Source organism: Solea solea, chromosome 4 (genome assembly GCF_958295425.1).
Source record: "Solea solea chromosome 4, fSolSol10.1, whole genome shotgun sequence".
Lineage (NCBI taxonomy): Eukaryota > Metazoa > Chordata > Actinopteri > Pleuronectiformes > Soleidae > Solea > Solea solea.
In genome coordinates, this window is record NC_081137.1 from 22,609,524 (window position 1) to 22,633,448 (window position 23,925).

Below are 23,925 nucleotides of genomic sequence, written 5' to 3' on the forward strand. Positions count from 1 at the left end.
ACCTTGCAGTCTGAGATTGAGCCCGTTCAGGTGTCCAGTAACGTGATGCTGAGGTATATCAGGGACTGTACCAGGTACACTGGATCATCAGGACCTGACAGTTATTCATTTTCTATGTTCCGCAGCCTATCTACACAGATCAGCTGTTACACATAGTCTCAGGTTCATACGGGATTGTTTCGAAGAAAGCATGACTTATAGATGAAGCCCCATCAGAGCTGTCAGGATATTCACACACACACACACACATCCCAACAACTGCTAACAATCACAGCCGAGGCCGTCACAAGATGTTGGACATCACTGCTACACAACAGTGCTGAGATCTGGAACCAGTAACAACATTTACAAGGTCAATAAATGTCAAGCTGTAAGCAATCATAGAATAATAATACGGTGGTTTAGGGACTACACTGGGAGATTAGATTGAATCATATTAATAGGATGGATTTGTATTTGCACGTGTGTCTCATACAGATACAGAGATAAGACAATGACAGAGGCAGAGAAGGAGGGTGGGGGGGGGGGGGGGGGGGGGGGGCGACATAAAACATTAACCTGGTCACCTGATTTACTGGAAACACCACAGCTGTGTTGTGTTGTGTGAAGCACAAAGGGATGGAAGTGACTTTAAATAAGTGTCAATAACAAGAAACTGAGCTCCAGACAGCTGTGTCTGCACTGAGTGAGCGATATGTGAGGTTAAATGTGACTTAAGACAGGAGACGCCTAATATGCAATAAAATCTAATATCTGTCTTTTTCTAGAAGGTTCCACCATTAGCAGGTCAACTAACAATGATTTTCACAATCGATTAATCTGTCGATTATTTCCGTTGATCAGTGTTTGTCAAACCTTTGTTTCACGGAGCAAAGAAACGAAGAAAATATTCCCATTTTAAGAAGCGGAAACAATCAGAAATCTTGTTTTAATCATGGAAAAAAGCTTCAAACCGATTAATCCATGATAAAAGTAGTTATCGTTGAATTGTTTCAGCTCTAGAGGGTTTGGACATTGGGCGTATATAAGAAACATCCATCATTAGTCAAGCACTGTCTTTCACCATCTACAGTAAATAATATCATGAAAAGGTTTAGAGAGATGGGGGAAAGACTGCTGTCATTAGGACATTTTATATGACATGTGGTGTCGGTGCATAACTGGCTACGACGGACATAACCACACTTGGGCTTGGGAGTATGAGGAAATGCAACCTGAAACTGTATACGATGCAAAATAGAGGTCTCCCTCTATCAAATATGCGCACAGAAATAGAATGATCGGTAAAAAAAAGTAAGTCAGTCAGTAAAAGCCCTTTCTTTGTTAAATAAAGACTCGAATTACACATTTTTAAGTTCTTATTGATCTTGTAGAGCGTCCTCATGTTTCTGGATGTAGGTTTTTTTTTGTAATATCGTAGTTCACTTACTCAGTAGTAAAAATGGAAAGTAACCCACGTTACAATGTGTACTGACTCTGACAGGAACCCTGTACCAATTCCGTTGTATGCACACACACACACACACACACACACAAAGGCAGTCGTTGCAGAGAATATGTGGCTTTGTCCAGTCTCTAAAGGTTAAGTGAGGTTTAAAACTGGATTACAGGTTCATACTGCTGCGTTAAGAGTTGGATTTCCATGTTTTAACACGGAGGCTCAGAAAGTTATCTATAAATCCTTTGCATGACAGACAAATGTTGTTTTGTATTGATATTTTGCAAAAGTCTGAATACTTTAGTATAACGTTTTTACGGCGCTGTGTGTAATGTAATGATTGACTAATGCATGTATGCAGTAAGTAAACATACAAGTGGATGAAAACCATATCAGCCTTGTGTTGAACTTTAATATGCTGTAAATGCACAGTAAGGTTTCTGATCTTTGGTTGTCCGACTTATGCAACGTTACTTCACTACAGTCATTTGACAGATTTCGATTTTACGCGCAAAAGAAATCGGGCTGATATTCTATAAAGACCTAGAAAAAGCTACAGTGATATAATGTTCTTTAGACATGAAACGAATCTAAATGCATGTTTAATGTTACAGTAGCCACTATGTGCTTTTGTTGAATAATGTAAACATATTTACTGCAACAACATTCTATTTAGCTGCGATACTTCCTTAAATAGAGATAAGAAAATCCAAACATTGCAGGGTTAGTGTGTGTGTGTGCGCGTGTGTGTGGGTGTGAGATAAACTTGGACAGAATGTGTGTGTGTGTGTGTGTGTGTGAGGGAGAGAGAGAGAGAGAGAGAGAGAGAGAGAGAGAGAGAGAGAGAAAATAAGTCAGCTGACTTTCAGGAAAGACCAAAGCCATGTTTCTGTGGCTTTGTCATAGGTAGGTTAGTAGGAGAGATTAGGTAGGTTAGTAGGATAGATTAGGTAGGTTAGTAGGATAGATTAGGTAGGTAGGTTAGTAGGATATATTCTGGTGGTTAGTAGGATAGATTAGGTAGGTAAGGTAGGATAGATTAGGTAGGTTAGTAGGATAAATTAGGTAGGTAAGGTAGGATAGATTAGGTAGGTTAGTAGGATAGATTAGGTAGGTAAGGTAGGATAGATTAGGTAGGTTAGTAGGATAGATTAGGTAGGTAAGGTAGGATAGATTAGGTAGGTTAGTAGGATAGATTAGGTAGGTAGGTAGGTAAAGTAGGATAGATTAGGTAGGTAGGTAGGTAGGTAGGTAGGTTAGTAGGATAGATTAGGTAGGTAGGTTAGTAGGATAGAATAGGTAGGTAGGTTAGTAGGATAGATTAGGTAGGGAGGTAGGTTAGTAGGATAGATTAGGTAGGTTAGTAAAATACATTAGGTAGGTAAAGTAGGATAGATTGGTAGGTAGGTAGGTAGGTAGGTAGGATAGATTAGGTAGGTAGGTAAAGTAGGATAGATTAGGTAGGTAGGTTAGTGGGATAGATAGGTAGGAAGGTTAGTAGGATAGATGGGTAGGTAGGTTAGTAGGATAGATTAGATAGGTAGGTAGGTTAGTAGGGTAGATTAAGTAGGTAGGTAGGTTAGTAGGATAGATTACGTAGGTAGATGTATGTATGTAAATAGGTAGGTAGGAAGTTAGGTAGGTTAGATTAGGTAGGTAGGTATCACTATGTAATTTTGTTAAATAATGTTAACATATTTACTGTAATATATTCTATTTAGCTGCGATACTTCCTTAAATAGAGAAAAGAAAATCCAAGCATTGCAGGGTTAGTGTGTGTGTGTGTGTGGGTGTGAGATAAATTTGGGCAGAAGGTGTGCGTGTGTGTGTGTGTGTGTGTGTGTGAGTGAGTGAGTGAGAGAGAGAGAGAGAAAAAATAAGTCAGCTGACTTTCAGGAAAGACCAAAGCCTCGTTTCTGTGTGCCGCACAGCTTTGCAGGGCTCGTTGGCTGTGGGTTAGGGGTTTGGAGGTTGGCATGGGTAAAGTATGTGGGAAATTAAGAGAGAGCAAAAAGCGCCGAGACAGTTTGCTTGGCTTGGCTGATTTACCGGAAAGACCAGAACCTCTGCCTCTATCTTACAAACACACACACACACACACACGCTGAGGGCGGGGGATTGGCACAGCGCCTATATCACCACACAACAAGTAGCAGTTGGTTTGCCATCAGGCACTAACCACATGGGATTTGACATCATAACATTTTAATCAACAAGCAACAACCAACCGGCAGGCTTCTCCTGTGAAGACACCAGCACGGATGTGATGATAGACACCCTTCACACACACGGATAGTTTGATATCTGTTACATCGCGCGGTTTGAAGCTACTAATGACGTGACTTCACCAAATTGTCATAATTTATGACTTTCTGTTGTTCTGTGACTGCCTTTAGCTAAATATGCAGAGTATCTACCGATGACTGACATCATTCCGACATTTATGAAGCCGCGAACACATTTGTGCCGAGTCATTCTCCAACTGTGTCACAAATATGGTTCTTCCCCACAAAAAAGAAGAAATAAACAGCCCAAACATGACTCAGCTAAAATGCTTTTGCAGATTCTTATTTACGTTTTTATTAGTGCTGTGAGTTTAACGCGGTATTAATCGCGAGAGGTCACGGTATTTCCACACCAACCAACACAGTACATGTTATGCAGGCACATGTGTCACAGGTCCTTTGACTAAGACCTTGAAGGCCTCGGCTTCTCTAAACTCATGTTGTTCCGGATCAAGTCGCCGACTGGTACTGTGACGTGGAACGTACCAACACTGATAAAATAAGAAGCCAAAAACAGGAAGACAGCAAAGGCCAAATATGCAGGCCAGCGAGACTTTGTTTAAAATACATGCCTTAGATGTTTTGTTTTATTTATTTATGATTGCAAGTGCCTTCTTTGTGCTTCGGCTGTTCTTATGGCTAATCTGATCTGAACCTCAGGCTGGTTGGTGAATTATGATTTAGTGAACATCCTCATTGTTAAGACTTCTTCCTCCTGCAGCCAACATTTAAATATGTACTAGTGCAATTGACTTGGATTCAGTGTATTTATCTAATCACAGCATTTCTTTTGGACTTATTTACTTATTATTAAGAAGAAGATACTTAAGATAAATTGACTTGTTTCAAGAAAACTTAACTTAAGTGCCATGTTCTTGCTGCACTGGCTGATCAGTTATCTTGAAACACATACTTTTCCCCTGATAGTGGATATATTTTTTCAGATTTTTTAGAGGCATTTTTTGGATTCTTAATACAATATTCTTTGTGCTTTCAACGCAAATGCAGTAGTGAACATACTTTTCCAGAACACCCCCCCCCCCCCCCCCCCCCCCCCATATAATTTAGATAGTATATCCCACTTCTAAAACATTTAGAGAAGACAAATAAAAGTCAGCAAACACATGATGCATCAAGCTGAGTCAGGGGCTTCTCTGCCTCAGCCTCTGTGCTCTGCTCAGAGCTGGGCTCCACACACACACACACAGAGTTTGACATGCTTCAGAGTCTCGACTTCTTCTAAATCACGTGACTAGGAGGAAAGCTCTGACTTGCAGTTCCCAACTCTGACCAGCGGGTGGCGCTTGTCGTGTGGGGCTCACAAAGGCGTTTCTGGGAAATTGCCTCCAGAGTTGAGAAATCCTACTCACTGCTGGCTCAGATTCACCGGAATATTTTCACTGGCTGTGGAATTTAAATGAAGAGAGTGTTGGCAGTGAAAACACAGGAGTGATGAAACATCACAGATCATGTTTGCAAAGAATTGGAATTCACATCATAGCTTTATTTCTATTTACTGATTTTACTGAAAGCACGAAGCATCGATAATGTAATGCCACCATCACGGTAAAGCTGTGATACACAAAGGTCACCTTATGACCTCAGTGGTAATAACCTGTGCTTTAAATAGGAAAACAAGAGGATGTTTTACTGCTTATATGCATAGAATTTCTTCTTCTTTTCTTTTTTCTTTTGTTTTATAAGGAAGTCTCCCATTGACATATAAGATCTCTTCTTCCAGGGAGTCCCGGTCAAGATAGCAGCAGAAATAGTGACGGAGACGTGACGATTTCCAGATATAAAACCACAGAATACAAAAAAAGTAGCATTGAAGTATAAGATTAAGGCCCTTAATCCCAAACCCTTCAAAAAGGCCACATGCAACAACTATTAAGTAACAAATAACAACAACCGAGACAGCTCCGATGCCTCAGACACTGTTTGCCTCTTTTATCTCCTATCTGTTTGTCATCTTTGTGAAACCATGGCAGCCTATTTTTTTTTTTATTTGACTGTCCCGTGGTTGTTATCTCTCTCTCTTTCTCTCTCTCTCTTCAAAGCAACTGATCATAAATGATAACCAGTGCAGCCATCAGTCACCAGTGAACTGTGCACTGCATTCGCCAGGTGATGCTGTCTCTCTGTGAATCTGTGCCTGTTTGGGTTTAACCAGCAAATACCACTGGCCCAGATAAGAAAATGCACTTCCTGTTATGCCAGTATGACTATTATATACTATATATATACCCAGGTGCTTGGCTTCGCTGTGCTCTGCAGTGCCATTGTGGTTCTTCATATATATATAAAAACAACATCGTGCAAGACGACCAGTTTCAATGTGAGCAAATAAGAAAACCACAACAACACTTCCCTTTTCCCCCAAACCCGAGCATTTACCACCATGAGAAGTGCCATGGTTCATGTGTTGTGTTGTAGCCTGGACTTTGGCGCCATCTAGTGGTTCGTGGCGATTCAGCTTTTATCTTCAAACACCCGGACCAATGGCGACATCTGGTGTTCACTGAGGGAATCTGGCTTGTTGATGAGTTAATAGAAAAGAAAAAAAAAGAAAGAAAAGAAAATAAGATAAATATGGTTATAAATAATATATAAATAATTAAATTCAGTAAAAAAATAAGCAAAGTTTTAAAATGCTTTACAAAAACAAAACAAAGACTTAAAAAGCTGAAATAATAATCGGAATAAACACAGAGTAACGTTAGTATAATCTAAAGAAAAATACATACATACAAAATCCTGTCAGATTTTGGCCACAGGAACATTTTAATGTAGCTGCCGTGGATCATTCAACAACAATACATTCGAATTCATATTCAGTAAACCATGTTGTGTGTAACATAGTTTCCTTCCACAAGTGTAAAGGGCTTCCTCCTTAAAGAGGGGACAAAAATCTAATCTCATCTAATCTAATCTAACCTAAATAAACAAATAAGATGTTATTTGAGATCACTGTGAACGAAAACGATTGCACACAAAACACAATGAGCCTGTTGACATAAAAAAAAAACCCACAGCCACTTAAATCTACAACAGAGGAAAAACCAACCTTAGCTCGTGCTTCAGCCACATGAATGAATCCATATGAAGGTAGGGAGTGCGTTAATAATCCACAAATGTCACCAGATTTGAACAAAGAAGGTAAATGTAGCTGTAGCTGTAGCTGTAAGTTGTCCATGTCCATGCAGTCAGTGTGAAACATTTACTTTCACTTTTATTTCAGTCAGAGCTTTAGGTGGAAAATGTGTCACTGCAGTGACATCAGTGGCCTCCACGTGGAACTGTTTTTCGTATAGATTCAATTCCTGTACGAACCAGTGCCACATTGTATTATTATTATTATTATTATTATCATTACCATTATTACACCAGTACATTTTTTCCATTTAAAAAAATAAATAAAAAAAATTGCATTTTAAAGTAAATATCACCTTTAAAAATATGCAATAAGCGCTTAAAAAGCACCTATTTCAGGTAAATCATGTAACAACATGTGGATATGAGCTGTGCGAAGACTGATGCTGCTGAAGAGAAGCAGAGTAAAATTAAAAAGCAAGTAAAAAGCCAAGTAAAAGAGGTTTTAGTAAAGAGATGCCCAGGCATTCTCTAGTTTTGGCACAGTTTGGCACCATGTGTGCCATTGGAGATGTCTTAGGTACCAAATTATTTAAACCATTTCATTTTATTTACATGTCACTATTGGTCTAAAAAAATGTTTTAAATCAACAGAAAAACTATTATTGATAATTCAAAATTCGGACTTTTAATCTAAAAAACTCTTTGGCTTTCTTTATTTACAAAAAAAAAGTTTCAAAGAGATATATATTACCATAATGATCACCTAATATGGCCGAACCTGATTAGCATATGACACAGAAATATGAATGAATTCAATGTATGAATAAATAAATGCGGAAATACATAAAATAATTAAATAGAAATAGAAATAGAATGATTATTTTAGAATTATTCCTATTCATTCGCTCCTTTATCGATTTATTTGTTTGTTTATTTCTGTATTTATTTATAGATTTGCAGCGTTTGGGTGAAGAATGGGGGAAAAAAAACACACAAAACGAAATTCAAGGTTTCATATATTCATTTTTTTACATCTATTGTTTGAAACACAATTATAATCTACTCAGATTACCAACTCCCCCCAAATACAAAAAATTTGGAAAAAGTTTGTGAATTACATCAACAGCACCTACTGTATAAAAAAATAGTAATTATTAAAATTATATATATACGTGTGTAAAAAAAAAAGCAGTTCTTTGAAATTGATTGTTTAATCCTCGGTGTGCATCTGTCTTTCTTCCTCTTGGAGATTACACGGTAAGCCCTGGTACATCAGCTTTCCCCTCATGTTGTGTCGGAGGGTTTACTTCATTTTCAACGTATTTCCTCTTCTTGGTTCCACTGCACAACCTGGAACCAGGTAATTGGCAACACAGACGTCAGACGATGACATATTTAAGGGCCCGCGCCACGAATGGCAGGGGCCGAAAACAGCTCCTGGCACAAATTTGTATTGTAATCCTTCAGATTATCATTCTATCAGTGGTTTTGCTGTAATTTTTGAGGGGGTTAACGTGCATTAAAACTCTTGAAACTTGGCATGGAGGTGAAGTCTGGCGAAAAATGCGATATTGGCATAGTTCAAGGACCGTGTGTTGCTCAAGGGCTCTACAGCGCCCCCTAAGGTGAAAACACAGCAAAATTGAGTTCCACCAAATTTCCCGAAACTTGGTGGAAAGATGTTATAGATCAAGACAAACAAAAAAGTCGACAGTAACTATGCCCTCAACACAACGGGAAGTCGGCCATTTTGAATTTTGCCGTCCATTTTTGGCGATTTGCACCCTACGTAAATGAGAGACCTAAGTAAGAAAATGCACTCACCCCTGACATTCTTGCATCTGTGCCAACGTTTCTGGGAGATCTTTATTCAGAGTCTCTGGGAGAAACAAATTCACCACAGAGGAGGCAATGGTCAGACTCCCCATGAGGATATAAGGCAGAGCCTTACTGTAAGTGCCTGTAAATAAATAGATAAACAAAAAAAGGAAAGTTATATATATCTATATATATATCTTGCCATGTAGATAGGTTGATATAGATGCAGTTCAGTGAAGTCCTCGTACCTAAATAGATGATATAAGGAGCCGTGATGCTGCCAATACGCGCCGCGGACGAGCACATTCCCATGCCGACGTTCCTGAGCACAGTGGGGTAAATCTCGGCCGTGTAGATGTAGACGATGCTGAAGGCGATGGTGAAGCCAAACTTCCCAGTCATTTCCAGAGCCAGGGCGAAGTTGTAAAGAGCTGAGGAGCAAGAGGAGCGGAAGACATGTGAACTGATTTCTGCAAAATCACTTTGTTTGTGACTGACGACGTTTTAAGGCGACTTTTCCTGTTGATGATACAAAGTTTTGACCCAAATATTCAATTGCTTACGAAACGCTTATGTCAAACTGTTTATTACTGCACATTATTAGATAAAACCCACTTTATTTAAGTGCCAAAGCACATATTTAGCAGATTTTAGGACAATATAAATAAAGTAGTACAAAGTAAATCGTTCCTACAAGCAGAACCAGTGTATTGTTTTTACATTTTATTGACGCAGTAAGAAACCTGACCAAGCATTTGCTGAGCTGTCAACACAGCCACGTAAACCAGAGCACTCAGCACTCCTGGCTGCGGTGTAGATTTAGGAAATCAGGAGAACTTACTGTCAGGGATGAACTGGATCAGCAGCAGAACTCCTCCTCCAATGATGAGGAAGGAGGACAGGAGTGCCCTCCTCGGACATTTCTTCAGCAGCCACGTGGAAACAACGTAGGCGGGGACCTCGGACGCCGCCGAGAGAAAACAGTTCATGAAGGGATTTCCACTCAGGTTGGAAGTGTTTAGTGATAAACCAAAGTATCCGATGTTTATTGCCATCCTGAAGGAAAAATAAAAAAGTACTGTCTTATAATTTCTCTTGAGGTCGTGGGAGGGTTGCCCACGAAGCTAAAGTGATGGTGAACCTTAAATTACCCATGATGAGGTAGTGATTGTGTGAATTACATGTGACACGCGGTGGACGTGACATGTAAAGTGCTTTGAGTGCTCGTTCAGACTAAGTGCTTTTTTTTTTACCTCATAAATCAACGGCCACACACACACACACACACACACACACACACTTCATCTTCATGAATGAGAAAAAACTTGACCACTCACCACAAGAGGAGACACATTAGTGTGATGCAACGGATGTTTTTGGATTTCAGAACGTCGAGTATAGTGTACGTCTTGTGTTTGGATATGTCCTGTAGCTAAGAGAAACAAAGAAACATGTGGTTAAACAAAAACATCATTGACATTTCAACTCATTTTGGCACAAACTAGGAAAAATAAAGATATAAAGGTGTATATACATATATATTGTGTTGGACACAAATCGTCCACTAGGTGTCACTGTTGTGTCGGGGGTCACATGAATTGATTTAATTAGGAACCTTCAGACAGGTAACAGGTAAATGTTTGGAAACATATGGACATATGAGAAATAAACTAACATAAAGCAGCAGAGGACCAAGTTGGACTGTGTTCTAAATTCTACTTTTTTTTAAAAAAAAAAACCCTAACTAAAGTTTAGCAGGTGGAACTTTTGCTCTCGCGGTAACCCGGATTAATTTTAGTGACGTACCACAACAAAGGTTTGGATGATGTTGACGTTTCTGACGGGGGCTAAAAAAAAGTTTCAGAAACTAACTAGAAAAAAAGAAAAGTGGAGAAAAGTGTCAGGGGTAATGTGTGATAAAAGAGTATCAGCCAGAATGAAAGGAAAGATATACAAGACAGTGGTGAGACCAGCGATGCTGTATGGTCTAGAGACAGTGGCACTGAGGAAAAGACAGGAAGCAGAGCTGGAGGTAGCAGAGATGAAGATGTTGAGGTTCTCTTTGGGAGTGACGAAGATGGATAGGATCAGGAATGAGTCAATCAGAGGAACAGCACATGTTAGATGTTTTGGAGATAAGGTCAGAGAGGCCAGAATGAGATGGTTTGGTCATGTACAGAGGAGGGATAGTGAGTATATCGGTAGAAGGATGCTGGGGTTGGAACTGCCAGGCAGGAGGTCCGGAGGAAGACCAAAGAGAAGGTTTATGGATGTAGTGAAAGAGGACGTGAAGTTAGTTGGTGTGAGAGAGGGGGATACAGAGAACAGGGCGAGATGGAGGAGGTTGATTCGCTGTGGCGACCCCTGAAGGGAGCAGCCGAAAGAAGAAGAAGAAGAAGAAGAAGTTTCGGAAACTAACAACAAGCCAACGTCAGCCAAAGTGAACAATGGAGCTAAAACATTAAATGTTATTTGCACAGCAAATTATTGATATTGTTAAAGTATTCTTTGTTATCGTAATGTATTAATTGTTTAAAAAAGATTACTTTGTTATAGAATTGTACATGTCATATTCTTATTTGAAAATTGCTTTCTCAGGAAGCAATATTGAGGTTATTTGTATTGCTTAAACAATTGATGTTTCTTTCAATAAATGCTGCAGCAGAAAACATAAAAAGTTTGAGGCCACACATACTTGTGTCATATTATGTGAACCTCACCTCAGATTTCTTAAAAATCACAGACGGAGCTTCAACTTTATTTTTTCTCGCAGCGTCTCTCAAAAACGCCTCCACCTCCTCTATTCTTCCCTGAGTGATGAGCCAGCGCGGGGACTCTGGGATGAACCTGCACGGGACAAAAAGCAAAATACAAACGTTTGTGTTTGTGGATTTAATCATGGATGCCTGACTATTTAGTACTTGAAGCAACGTACCACCAGAGGGGGATGTAGACCACAGAAAATGTGGACAGAACGGCGAGCAGAGTCCTCCACTCTCTGATGCCGTATGCGATCCAGGGCAGCGTCATGTACCCGATGCAATAGAAGAGAAAGGCTCCGAGAGTTGAGAAAAGCACTCGCATGGTCTTACTCAACACCTCTGTCCCTGTTAGGGGGCAAAATGAAGACATTAATAACTGCTGCTGCTGCTGACAATAACGTCTGCCTGGAAGGTCAAAGGTCATACCGAGTACAAATGCAGAGATATAGAGGGATATCTGGGAGGCTCCGATGAAGAGGAACATGACGCAGAACATGATCCACGAATGTGAGAAGGACTGAAGCAAGACGGAGACACACTGGGCCGCGAGGGAGATGAAAACAACCTTCTTCCTACCAAACCTGTGGGAAAAAAAATACATTATTGACTTTATATACCATAGATATCTTATGAGTGACACTAAAATCCAAGGGGCAATCTGGAGTGGATTATTTCTGTGCCTGTGACCGCAGACCTGACCTTTCTGAACCCTTTTTCCGAATGCTTAGCAGTTTAACGGCAGTCGTTTCACACCAGGACTGAACGAGGACATATTCTCAGGAACTGAATATTAAATTCCATGATGTGACACAATAATCAAAACCTCACAGCTTCCTCAGCCACCACATGCTCAGTTTTCACAGCTGCCAGTGAAGTGAAGCGCTCCCCATCGCTTTGTTCCCCGAGCCACATGCTTTAGTATTTCTGGGAGCAACTGATTTCTAAAAGTTAATTAAATAGAAGGATTGTTCCTGACTCCTGACTGTGCAGCCATTGTTTCAAGATTACTATAAACAAAAATCACAGGCCTCATTTTGGGAATTTCACTATTATTACTGCACAAATTTGCCCTCAAGCTTGTAGGATGTAATCGCTGCACAATCACATCCATGTAGTCTCAAATTAACCCTTGGAGAAAGACTAATCCAACACCAGGTGGAGCTGTTGTTGTTTTAATGACACCAAATCAAGTCCACATTTCCAGTAATATTTGCTACAACATTCAGTCCCCACTTTCAAAACCACAATCCACTTCATTTATGATAATTTCCCCCCCACATTATTTCACTTTTACGAACTTTAAAAACCTCTTACATGAAATAACACTAGTGTGTATATTCATGGGAATAATAAAATGACTGTTTTTGAGTTTTAGGGAATTTCACTGATTTAAAGAAAAATTAAAGAGACTAACATACCTGTCCGAAAGCTGTCCCGAGATTAAAGATCCTAAAAGATATCCCACATACAGCATGGAGGATGAGAAGGGAACTTTCCAGTGGTTGTCACAAACAAGGTCCCACTGTGAAAAAGACAGAAATTACATTCAAAAAAATCCTCAGAACTTTCATGATTTACACTTGAAAACACAAATGTATTCTGACCTCTGTGACTATGTTGGAGTGGTAGATTTCTTTGCTGTAGTTCCATCCATCTAAACAGGCTTCCGTCTCCAGGTCAGTGAGATTAACATCCCTCCCGGGAGCGAGTCCCTCAGCGGAGAGGTTTCTGACCACGTCCAGCCTGTATCTGCTGCACTGGCTCTGCACGGCTTCTCCGTCCGCTGCCGTGACGGGAATGATGGCAGTCCTCCACTCCTCTGTCAGGTTGGAGTCCGGAACGAGACAGTGGTGCTTCGGCACCGCTCCAACAAAGACAAAGTAGAGCCCGTTGAATCCAGTCGAGATGAACACCGTGTTAAGGAGGAAGAATGTGGTCCAGAAGTAAGGACCGGTCTGTCCGAGGAACGCTGTGTCTTCATCATAGTCTCCCATTCTCTGGAGAGAAGGGGAAAAAAACAGCTCCCTGTCCTTGAGGGAGAAAAGAAAACTCTGAAATTCTTCAGAGTCTGAGACGTCGTATCCCTCTTAGAGTCGACAGCTTAGTACCAGAGTGTGTAGGGTTGAGCTCTCTGTGGGTCAGAGGAAGCTGATCCTTCAGGGGGGACGGAGTCACAATTAAAACACTTTGGTCTCTGTAGTCCTGTTGCTTAAACTTCCTTTCTGGGAGAAATCACCTTCACGGTGACTAAAGAGTAAAGACTTCCACATACAAAGTGTCTCATTTTATAAGAAGACGGACAACTATTAGTAAAATGGGACGCCACTTATCACTTAATCACTCTCTGATCTGATTAACGACTCATCAGAATGATCAAAAAGTGCCAGAGTGATTCATCAAAGTCACGCAGCCCCTGCACAATAATGGAGTCAAAGAGGAATTTTCTCTATTCTTTCTACACTTGTAAATACCCCCGAAGAAGTGCACGTGCCAGTAATCTAACTACTGCTAAGTAGCATTAGGACTCACACTGTAGCCACACTACAGGGACAAGCATAAATTGTAAAAGAAATCTGCATGTTGGGCTTTATTTTGCACAAAGATGAACTAGTTTTAAGTATTTATTTGTCAAACTGCTAAATTAACCCCCCAAAAAATCAACTGAACTTTAAGATAAAACTTGTTTAGTCTTTTGAAGTTTTGTCTTAACAACTGTAAAGTGAGTGGCTGTGTTGGACTATAACTAAATATATTATTTACTTTTGTTTGTGTATATTATTGTCATTTTGTTTTAAATACTATGTAAATGTATTTATTGGGTTAAAGGGTTCAGAGTAAATAAAATGACTCTTCTTTCTGCTCCTTTTCAATTGTTTTCTGTTTTTTTATTTGTGATTGTGAATTTGTGAATTAAATAAACTAAATTAATACGCCAGTTAAGGGTGATTTCCCTTAATCAAACAATCAAAAAAAAAAACGCAAGAAATATTGAAATTCAAAAAGTGAGGTGTTTGAGAACACACTGATTGACAGCATCAGTACACATGTACACAGGCATCCTGCCTCCTCCTGAGGCAACAGTGTGACACCTAGTGGTGTCGCACACGCACAAACTGAGCCGTGGTGAGCTTCAGGTGTCTCCCTGTCCGGCCTGAATGGTGTGACTTTTACTGACCGGCAAAGAACTAAAAGGCTCTGCATCTCACTTTCCAAAAAGTACTGGTGACCCAGTCTGCTGCTGCTACACAGACATTAGAATAAAGCATTAAAATCGTCAGTATGTAAAGATAAAAGCGAACATTTGATCTCAAGACTTTTAGGTAGAGCTTTTCATGTTTGGGGTCCTGGATACCCGGTGTCTCTGGTGACCATGTAAAGTCATGAAGATGAAAAGGAATCTTTCAGTCGAGGTACAGGAAGTTGGGCTGTGAATCTCGTGGGATTAATGTCATTATGTGTGTGACAAGATTAGAGCACAGTCTCCTGTGGTCTTTTTCTATCAGCCAATAGCACCCGAGACTCAACTGATCAAAGTCCACAGACTGTGAGTGATTCACTCTACACCAGACTTCTGTCGTTCTTCACATAATAATTGGGCGTGAGTTGGTTACCGTGTGCGATCGGGGTCTTTCAAAAACTGAATTAAGGAGCTTAAGGAGCTAAACTATGTTATAGCGATCATGTGACAACGGAACATCAGTTTAACCAAAAAGCAGATGTCAACGTTCATAAAAACAGACAAATAAACGCTAATTTAAGATACTTAAAATTAAATCCAGGCCATAAAAAGAGATAATAAAATAGTAGTAAAGACATCAGAACATGTTAAAAACTGCATAATAAAATTAATAATAATAAATAAACATTGCACAAAACAAAGATTTTACAGCCCCATGATCTAAACCCATCATGTTACTTGGAAATTAGGTGAGGGGTGAAGGTTTAAAAAGGCAGTAAGTTGGGTGGGTCCTTTAAAAATTTAAGGGCTTTTAACCCCTCAGAAACAAACACTTAAGTCTCCTTTACACACGCAGCACTATCACACGACATCCCTCAGTTCAATAATTCAGTTATCCCGATTATTAACCGTGGCTTTGACATGCATGGGAATCTCCTATCAGCTGAGGAAGTCACACTCAGGTCTAATAATCACAGAGTGAGTGAAAGTGACATCACATGTAGAGCACATGAACACACACACACACACAAGGTAAGGTCTGTGCAGTTAAGTATTCATGTGGCAACACAGGGACACAACAAGGGTTTGTCCATTAGAGGATAACCCTTAACTGTGATGCACTTAAAATATAGTAATACTAACATGATGGAGATATCACCCACTTACTAACTTAAGTAACTGCAGAAAAAACATGAATGTCCCCCCTTTATGACACTGAGCTGTTCATTGACATGGATGTGTCTGCTGGAAAAAGGGTTGGTTCTACGTTAATGAGCAAATGAATCACTACAGATACGTGTGTAGTCATGTACACAGTGTTCTGCGCAAATGAGAATTTGTTTTTTTCTAAAGGTGAGGCAATGTAGAATATACAATATGATGGGGGGCGTGGGGGGTCTTTTTCCTGTCACATCTGTGTGAGCCACTGGACAAAAGCGTTCAGAGATGACAGATTGGAGATCTTTGGTGTTTGTAGCAATGAAAGTCCACTGCTTTGACCTTCGACATTAAGTATTTTTTTTTTTACTTAGTGCGTCTGAGTCTGTAGTGGCGCAAGTACGGAAAAGGAAAAGTGCGTTTCAACACCCACTGCAAAGTCCTTCATCCGTCCACTGCTGGGTCAACTCTTACGCTCGAGTATGATCGACTACGAAGCGGACACCGCTTTCCTCGGAGACTGGGGACGTTTCCAGCGACAGGTGTTTTATCTCCTCTGCGTGACCATCGTCCCCAACGGCTTCGCCGGCGTCGCCATCGTGTTCGTCGCCGACACGCCGGCGCACCGCTGCGCCGTGCCGGCGCACGTCAACCTCACCGCGGCGTGGAGGAACAGCAGCATCCCGCTGCTGGAGGTGGAGGAGAAGAGCGGCGCGCTGGTGCCCAGCAAGTGCCTCCGATACAAGCTGGAGGACATACTGCGGTACTCGGAGACAGGTTTAATGCCCGGCGTTGATGTCAATCTGACGAATGTGCCAAAAGAAGGCTGTTTGGACGGCTGGGAGTATGACCGCAGCGTTTACGCGTCTACTATCACATCTGAGGTTTGTGTAGTTTGCACGTGCAGAGATCCCAGCTGCTGCTGTCATGTTGACATTTTCTTGTCTCCCATTTAGATTTTTGAGGTTTGTTTCTAAATAAACACACACGAACTGCAGCTATAACCTATTCAATATGCATAATATTCATTATAGCCCGTTTATTCATCTGTTGTAGTGGACTACAATAAATAACTTAAAGCTTTTATTTACAATGCTTCAGTGCAAATAAAGTGCACTTTAAAGTTTGGTTTTTACCAAAAATAAACAGAAAAACAAATAATCTTCCTGAATGCTTCTATAAAAACAAGGTTTTAAGACGTGATTATCTATCTAATGGCAAATACTTTTATTTTGAACATGTAAACAGCAGTAAACAAAAGGAAGAAAACAATGATGTTGTAATGGCTGAAGTAAAAAACCTAAATCACCCACCCCTTCTCTAAAACTCAGCCATGAATGAATCAACCAGCTTCACTTTTAACAGCATAGATAATAAACCTAATGAAGACAAAACCAAATAACTAGACACTATATTTACATCAACATAATGCTAACTATTATTTATTGAATTTCTGTTTTTCAGCACAGTCTTGCAGTTTTAGATACTGATTATATCACACTTTTACTTTACTCTCTGGTGTATACTGCACTATGTGTGTTTCAGTGGGACCTGGTGTGTGATAATGGGTGGAAGAACCCACTGACTACCTCCGTCTTCTTCTGTGGACTTCTCGCTGGTTCCCTGATTTCAGGCCAGCTCTCTGACAGGTGATGATGCTCCAACGATTAATTAAACCTAAGGTTAATCTGTAAGCGCCTGCGAGTTTGCTCGTATACTCTTTAACTTTAACCCCGATCTCAACACGAATGTCAAACGGTCAGTCAATTATTAGGTGTTTCACATGTTAACATGTTTATAGACTTTGTATCCTGACTGCAGGGAAAAGGTCACCATACGTAACAAAATATGTGATATTGAGCCCTAAAGTCCTGTAAAGTGTTATTTCTTTTTTATCTTCTACATAAAAAGGTATGAGTACTTATTTTTGAGGGTACACATCTGATTCCTGCTCGTGAAAATTAAATTTCTTAGTGCCATAGCAGCAAGAATGTCTTGATATGATAGACTCAGGTGAAAAGAGACATGTGGTTGTAAGTGAAGTATCTTTTTAAGTGTGTTAATCTCTGTGGAGGGAAATCAGAGCCAGATGGAACTTGATTTTCTCATGTGCCACTCCACGCTCCTGTCAAATCCTTCCCTGTCCACACAATTAGAGAAGCAAGGCAGATAAAAGCAGGTCAACCCAGACGTGAACCAGGCGCCTGAGACGTTGCTTCAACTCATGCAGTGTTGTTTGGGGCTCGAGACAACTAGTTTTGAAAAGGTTAGCAGACCTTTATAAACCTAATCGTCACCTCTCTGGATATGTTTGCTACTGTGAGTTTGGGATTATGTACGGTGTGTTCCAGGTTTTTTTCCAGGAATATGTTTAATAAAAGAAGAGGATCATTTGGGTCCGATGTCAAATTTTAAAGCCCTGTAATGGACTGGTGACCTTCTCTGGGGTGTTCCCTACTCGCCTTTTGCCCTATGTCAGCTGGGTTTGTGCACCAGAGCCCAACGCGACCCTCATGTGGAGGATAAAACGGTAGAATATGAAAGAATGACTGAATGACTGAATGAATGAAAGAATGAAAGAATGAATGATCAACACAACAAAGCCAAAGTATGTTTAAGTACGTGTATAATGTCATGAGCCATTGCCGGACATTGTGTGCACGCTCTTTTCCCACTCACCAGACAATAATACTGCATGCGAGACCACGAGTCCCTGATGATCTCCGTCAAAGAGAGCACCTCCTGCTGGGTCCATGGTGGTTTGGCTCGTTCTGTAATGAGGCAGACAAAAGAGAGGATGTACACGCAGAGCTCAAACTGAAGCACAAGTTTGTTTATTTTTAAGTGAACAAAAACAACACGAGGACAGAACACAGCAAAGCAAAATCCAAAAGAAAAAACACTGAAACAGACACTCACATGAGGGGGAAAATACAGGACACTGACAGGAAGTAAATCAACGCCAAAGACACAAGAGATGTGACGTCAAAAGCGTAAAACCCGCAGCAGACACGTGGAAAAGTTGAAACTGATTGACGAAATGTCCAGGGGCAGACAATGACATATAATCACTTAAAAATAAAAATTAGAATAAGTCTTTTGTATGTATATTTGTCTCTATATCACTATTTGACATATTGCTTCCTTTGTGTCCTTTTCCAGGTATGGGAGGAAAATGGTCCTGTTCGTTACCATCTTGCTCCAAAGTGTGTTCACACTCCTGCAGGTCTTCGCTCAGTCCTGGGTTGTGTTCTGCGTGTTGCACTTTGTTGTTGGGATGGGACACATCTCCAATTATGTGGCTGCATTTGTGTTAGGTAGCTTTCATTTGCCTCAACTCACGGTCTGATTCCCACTCCTATTGCATACTTGTTTATGGCCCTACAAAAACTAACAAAATCTTTGTTTTTTAATTCTCTTGTGTTTAGGAATGGAGACTTTAAGCCCACATGTGCGGACTATATACTCTACCGTGGGCGCAAACCTGTTCTTTGTTGCAGGCTACATGCTGCTGCCTCTGTGTGCTTTCTTTATCAGAGACTGGAGGATGCTTCTCCTCGTCCTCTCCCTGCCTGGATTCCTCTATGTGCCTCTCTGGTGGTAGGTAGGTGTGTGTCTTGTCTGTGTGGATAAGTGTGTGTTTGCATATTTGTGATAGATAAGCACTCGGTGGAATACTGCACTAAATATGACAGAATATAGTGCCATCTTCATTTACTCTTTACGTCGCCAGAAACACCTACAGATATTTACACACATCTCACATTTACTATGACACCCAAATTATTCAAATAGAACTTGTGGTTGAAGATAATATATACTCATTTCATTATATGAGTGTGCAAAATAGGCTTAGGGCTTGAATTAATAAATAGCGAAATACTAAAATAGTAAAAATACTATTTCATGATTAAAATCATTCATAATAAGACATATGGGCAGTTAATGTGCAGCGGTTTAGTGTTGGGCATTCTGCTGTTTGGCTCTCATATCAATTAAAAAAAGAGAGACTGATAAAACTAAAGGTAAAGAAATAGTCATATTATGATAGCATTGGTTTTGTTAATGCTGTGACACAGGTGGTGGATTTTTCCTGTCAAAGTGGCTACATGTTGGATAGTTAAGGGTCAATGTTGCCCCTTGAAAAGTATACCCATTCCCTGCGCTAAAAGAAACAGTGGGAAAAGGGGTTTAATTAAAAAAATAAAATAAAAATGCTAATTTTCTTCTTTGTCTGCTTCATTCAGCAGCAATGCAAATATCACAGGAAGCACATTTCTAGGCACTAGCCATACAATTAATGTTTGTGCAGGTGAATCTTCCTTGCATGCATGTGGAGTGGGAAATAAAAGGTAGCCCAACCTCTGGCAATGGGAATGGTGTTAAACACCTTTTATAGTGGGTTTAAAAAAAAAGAAATCCTGGGTGTATCTGCTTATTTTTGTGTGAACAAGACTTTATCATTATTTAGACATGCACATGCTAAGTGAGATCAACAGACTGATGCTCTTTTTCTCACTGTCCACTCTTTCAGGTTCATCCCAGAGTCTCCTCGGTGGCTGCTCTCTCAGGGCAGAGTGGAAGAGGCTGAGGCCATAGTGAGAGAAGCTGCTCATAGGAACAACATAGAGCCTCCACCAGTCATATTTAATCCTTCTGGGGTGAGAGAACTCAATGAAAACTGACATATACTGTATGAAATATGACTGCATTAACAATGTGATGGACACCTTACTGGAGGGAAGAGAGTGGGGATTTTAAGTGGTGTTTTCCTCAACTTTATAATAGTACTATTTCACACTTCAGGATATTACACAACTGTGTTAAAACAACAGTAACAATAACATCTCTTGCTTAACCCCATAACCCAGGGGTCTCAAACTCAAACGACCTAAGGGCCAATAATAAGTGTCCAGTCTGGTCATGAAGAGGCCGGTCATGTAAAAAAAAAAAAAACAACAACCCATAACCCTTTAATCCATGTGAGAAAGAGAATGAACCTTGTGTTCCATATCTTCTACCACCTACCCCACTGATCACTGGACTGCATGATCATTCTGAGCTAAATTTCAGCTCCATAACTGAGATCTGGATGATGCTGCGGCAGGATTTACTCTATAATCTCACAAAAATCTATCTTTGTTAAGATGCATATCACATAAAATATATAAAACTAGCAGTGTAAAGTTATAGTGTATCTCCTGAAAGTATTATATGTGTGCACATGCGTGTATTTATTCATCTATTCACTCTTGCCTCTTGCTCGTGCGTCCGTGTCTGTCTGTTATTCCACGTGCTCGGCTGCCCCACAGAAAGACTGCGAGCCTGAGAAGAAGACGGCGTACAACATCTGCAAGCTGTTAGAGTCGCGAAACATCCGCGGGATTTCTCTCATGCTGTGGCTGGTGTGGTGAGTCCCCCGCTGTCGTCCCATCTGACCTCCACATTCAGCACAGTGACCCTGCACACACAGCTATGCACACACACGTTAACGTATACAGTGCACACGCATCACCTCGACGGCACGTCAGCCTTTTCTCACTAACAACAAATAATGACCTGTCAGACGCTGTGAAGCCTGCGACTCGAGATCAAAAATCAGACGTTATGTAACGGCACAGCGTGCTTGTGTTTCGTCCTGTGCTCATTTTACTCACTTTAAATGCAGCTTAAGTTTGTGTCTTTGTCACAAGACAAGGTGACACTGAGGAAATCACAACCAGTGGTGCAGCTATTATAGGACTTTTTAACTTTATACAACCGATTTATGTTCTTTTCAGTCTAATATTTTTGTAATTTACACTATCTGCTTTACTATCTGTTTACATTTACAGAAGACTTAGTTTTGTTGTCATGGAAAATACGTCCCCTATACTTAGTTTTAACTGTTTTTGTCCACCCAGTTAATACAAGTCTAATATTCACTTTTACATTTGGTCTTATATTATTATATTATATATATATATATTATATATAGAACATGTTATTAACACAGTCTATTTTCATAGATTCACAAACACGTCTGACAGAATTGGACACATTGTACTTTCCAGACGAACAAGTAGTTACAAGTCTGTTTCTATTCCTGACAATGTTACTGTTTAACACTTCTTTCTAAACAAACTATCCCCACAGGAACAGCCTGTCCATCGCCTACTCCGGGCTTTCCTTGAACACGGCGAACCTCCACGGCAACGCGTACTTCAACTGTTTCCTGTCGGCTCTGGTGGAGCTGCCCGCCTACTTTTTGTCGTGGGTCTTGTTCCGCTGGTGTTTGAGGCGACCGAGTCTCTCATCGACTCTCTTCACCGGCGGAGCGTTGCTGCTCTTCACGCAGCTCATACCAACAGGTGTGACGACCTTCAAGAAACCCTTATTGTTTAAAAAATCTAACTTGTTGTAAGGGCTCACAATGTCATTTTACTATTTTCCAGACCAGGTCGCTCTTGCCATATTGTTTGAGATGACGGGGAAGTTTGCAGTGACGACAGCTTACTCCTTTGTGTACGCCTACACGGCGGAGCTTTACCCAACTGTGCTAAGGAACACAGCTGTCGGTGCCTGCTCCATGGCCTGCAGAATAGGCAGCATCACTTCTCCTTACTTCATTTACCTCAGTAAGAATCCTTGTGTGTCTTAAGTCCACACACATTGTCACTTGTGTTGTTCTGTTGTTCAGTCAGGCTGCAAAGAAACACTCTCTTAGCACGTTTGCACCTTGGGTTCTAGTTCCACTTGGAACCAGGGCGCTCTTGAGGCTTTTTCACTAATCAGTTAAGCAGAACCAATGTTCCACTGCCCTACATCACTAAAGGTGGACATTGGACTATGTGGTCCTTCCGTCTTCCTCTGGTCTACAGCTTACATGCCCACTGATGACGTAATAGCTGGTTCAGGATAACCCTGAACCGTGCCAGTGTGAAGGGGCTTTATGTGATGCACAGACCTAATGACTAATCTGGGGGAAACATTGTGCGTTCGCTTTTATCCAGAGGACAGAGTTTGCCAGTTTCTTTGCTGTTGGATGCATTTGAAAAGTAGTAGCACCATGGTTGCTGCTCTGTTCCTCTGGAACGTCTTTATTGTTGTGCGCCCTCTGCTGGTGTAAATTATAACGACACGCAGTATGTGAGGTTCAGAGAGGTGACCCACAAATGAAAGGAAAAAGACGTCATTGATGGATATTCTTCACGGCAATTCATCGACAAACTGTTGATCATTGACTTCCCTAGTGTGGCAACACTATTCTTCAATAGAGCTTTAATTTAAAAGGAAAAGGAAAGTAAAAGAGACTAAGATTACTGGTTTAGTATGTTAAAGGCAGTTTTATCTGAATGAATGACCACTCCTTATGAGTTTAGTGAATGAAATTATTAACATGCAGTGCTGTCCTTTATCCAAAGTAACTTGCACTAGAAGCCGGTCTCTATCCACAAAGGGAAGCAGACTTAATTAGCACTCAGATCTGGTTTCTGATACGATTTATTGGACCAGATTTACGGAGTCTCTTAAAAGTCCCCCCTTCTGATGTGCTGCCACAGGAAACTATTCGCCTTCACTGCCTTACATCGTCATGGGAAGCATCACGACCGTGTCGGCGTTGCTGAGCCTCCTGCTGCCCGAGAGCTTTGGAATGCCTCTGCCAGACACCATCGCTCACATGCAACACTTCCCTGGGTAAGACACACACACACACACACGCGGTGTCCTACAGACTTACGGTTGCTATAAATTTGCAGGGACCATTGTGTTACATTGGATAAGTTGATTGAAGGTTTTGGTTTCAGGTCAGAATTAAACCACAAGCTAAACTATGAGATTCTCTTATTATCTTAATGAACGAGTGCCAGATTAAATTATATATATATATATATATATATATATATATGTGTATGTTTGTTTGTTTTTAAATATAGGTGTGTTCAGAAGACACCGCACACACTCACGGAAACAGACGATGAAGAAAATCCTTTGAGTGGATTGATGAAGAAGGAGCAGGACTTGTATCCAGTCTCTCCGCACACGTCTTCTAAATGCTCAAAAGAGAGTTCGCGTTAGAGTCACTCTGCGGGACACGAACCGAGGACGCTGAGGAACATAAGAACATATCATTAAAATGTCTGGAGGAAATATGAGTTTCTCAAAAAACACAGTCAAAAGGAGGGTAAATCTGAGTCCAAATGCTACTAA

General features: G+C 40.6%; 2 protein-coding genes across 6 annotated transcripts; one reads left to right on the forward strand and one right to left on the reverse strand.

The window, feature by feature from the left end:
* Positions 1-7,822: 7,822 nt before the first annotated feature.
* Positions 7,823-23,774, reverse strand: slc22a5 (solute carrier family 22 member 5). 5 transcript variants are annotated; one of them, XM_058628087.1, is made up of 13 exons: positions 23,682-23,774; positions 20,992-21,208; positions 18,415-18,506; positions 13,004-13,429; positions 12,818-12,921; positions 11,826-11,980; positions 11,573-11,744; positions 11,358-11,484; positions 9,975-10,069; positions 9,479-9,693; positions 8,886-9,068; positions 8,644-8,779; positions 7,823-8,169 (listed from the first exon to the last, which is right to left on the reverse strand). In XM_058628087.1, exons 3-13 carry the CDS (start codon positions 18,430-18,432, stop codon positions 8,070-8,072), a joined length of 1,731 nt encoding a protein of 576 aa, XP_058484070.1. In that variant the 5' UTR covers positions 18,433-18,506; positions 20,992-21,208; positions 23,682-23,774; the 3' UTR covers positions 7,823-8,069. The 5 variants fall into 5 exon arrangements, with proteins under 5 accessions (XP_058484070.1, XP_058484071.1, XP_058484069.1 ...); XM_058628088.1 differs by lacking the exon at positions 23,682-23,774 and having other exon boundaries at positions 13,004-13,396; positions 20,992-21,935; XM_058628086.1 differs by lacking the exon at positions 23,682-23,774 and having other exon boundaries at positions 20,992-21,935.
* On the forward strand, positions 15,954-23,906 carry slc22a21 (solute carrier family 22 member 21). Its single transcript, XM_058628085.1, has 10 exons — positions 15,954-16,619; positions 17,281-17,384; positions 18,898-19,052; positions 19,164-19,335; positions 20,270-20,396; positions 21,048-21,145; positions 21,871-22,085; positions 22,170-22,352; positions 23,277-23,412; positions 23,652-23,906. The coding sequence occupies exons 1-10, from the start codon at positions 16,218-16,220 to the stop codon at positions 23,791-23,793; spliced, it is 1,734 nt and encodes a 577-aa protein (XP_058484068.1). The 5' UTR covers positions 15,954-16,217; the 3' UTR covers positions 23,794-23,906.
* The last annotated feature ends 19 nt before the right edge of the window (positions 23,907-23,925 follow it).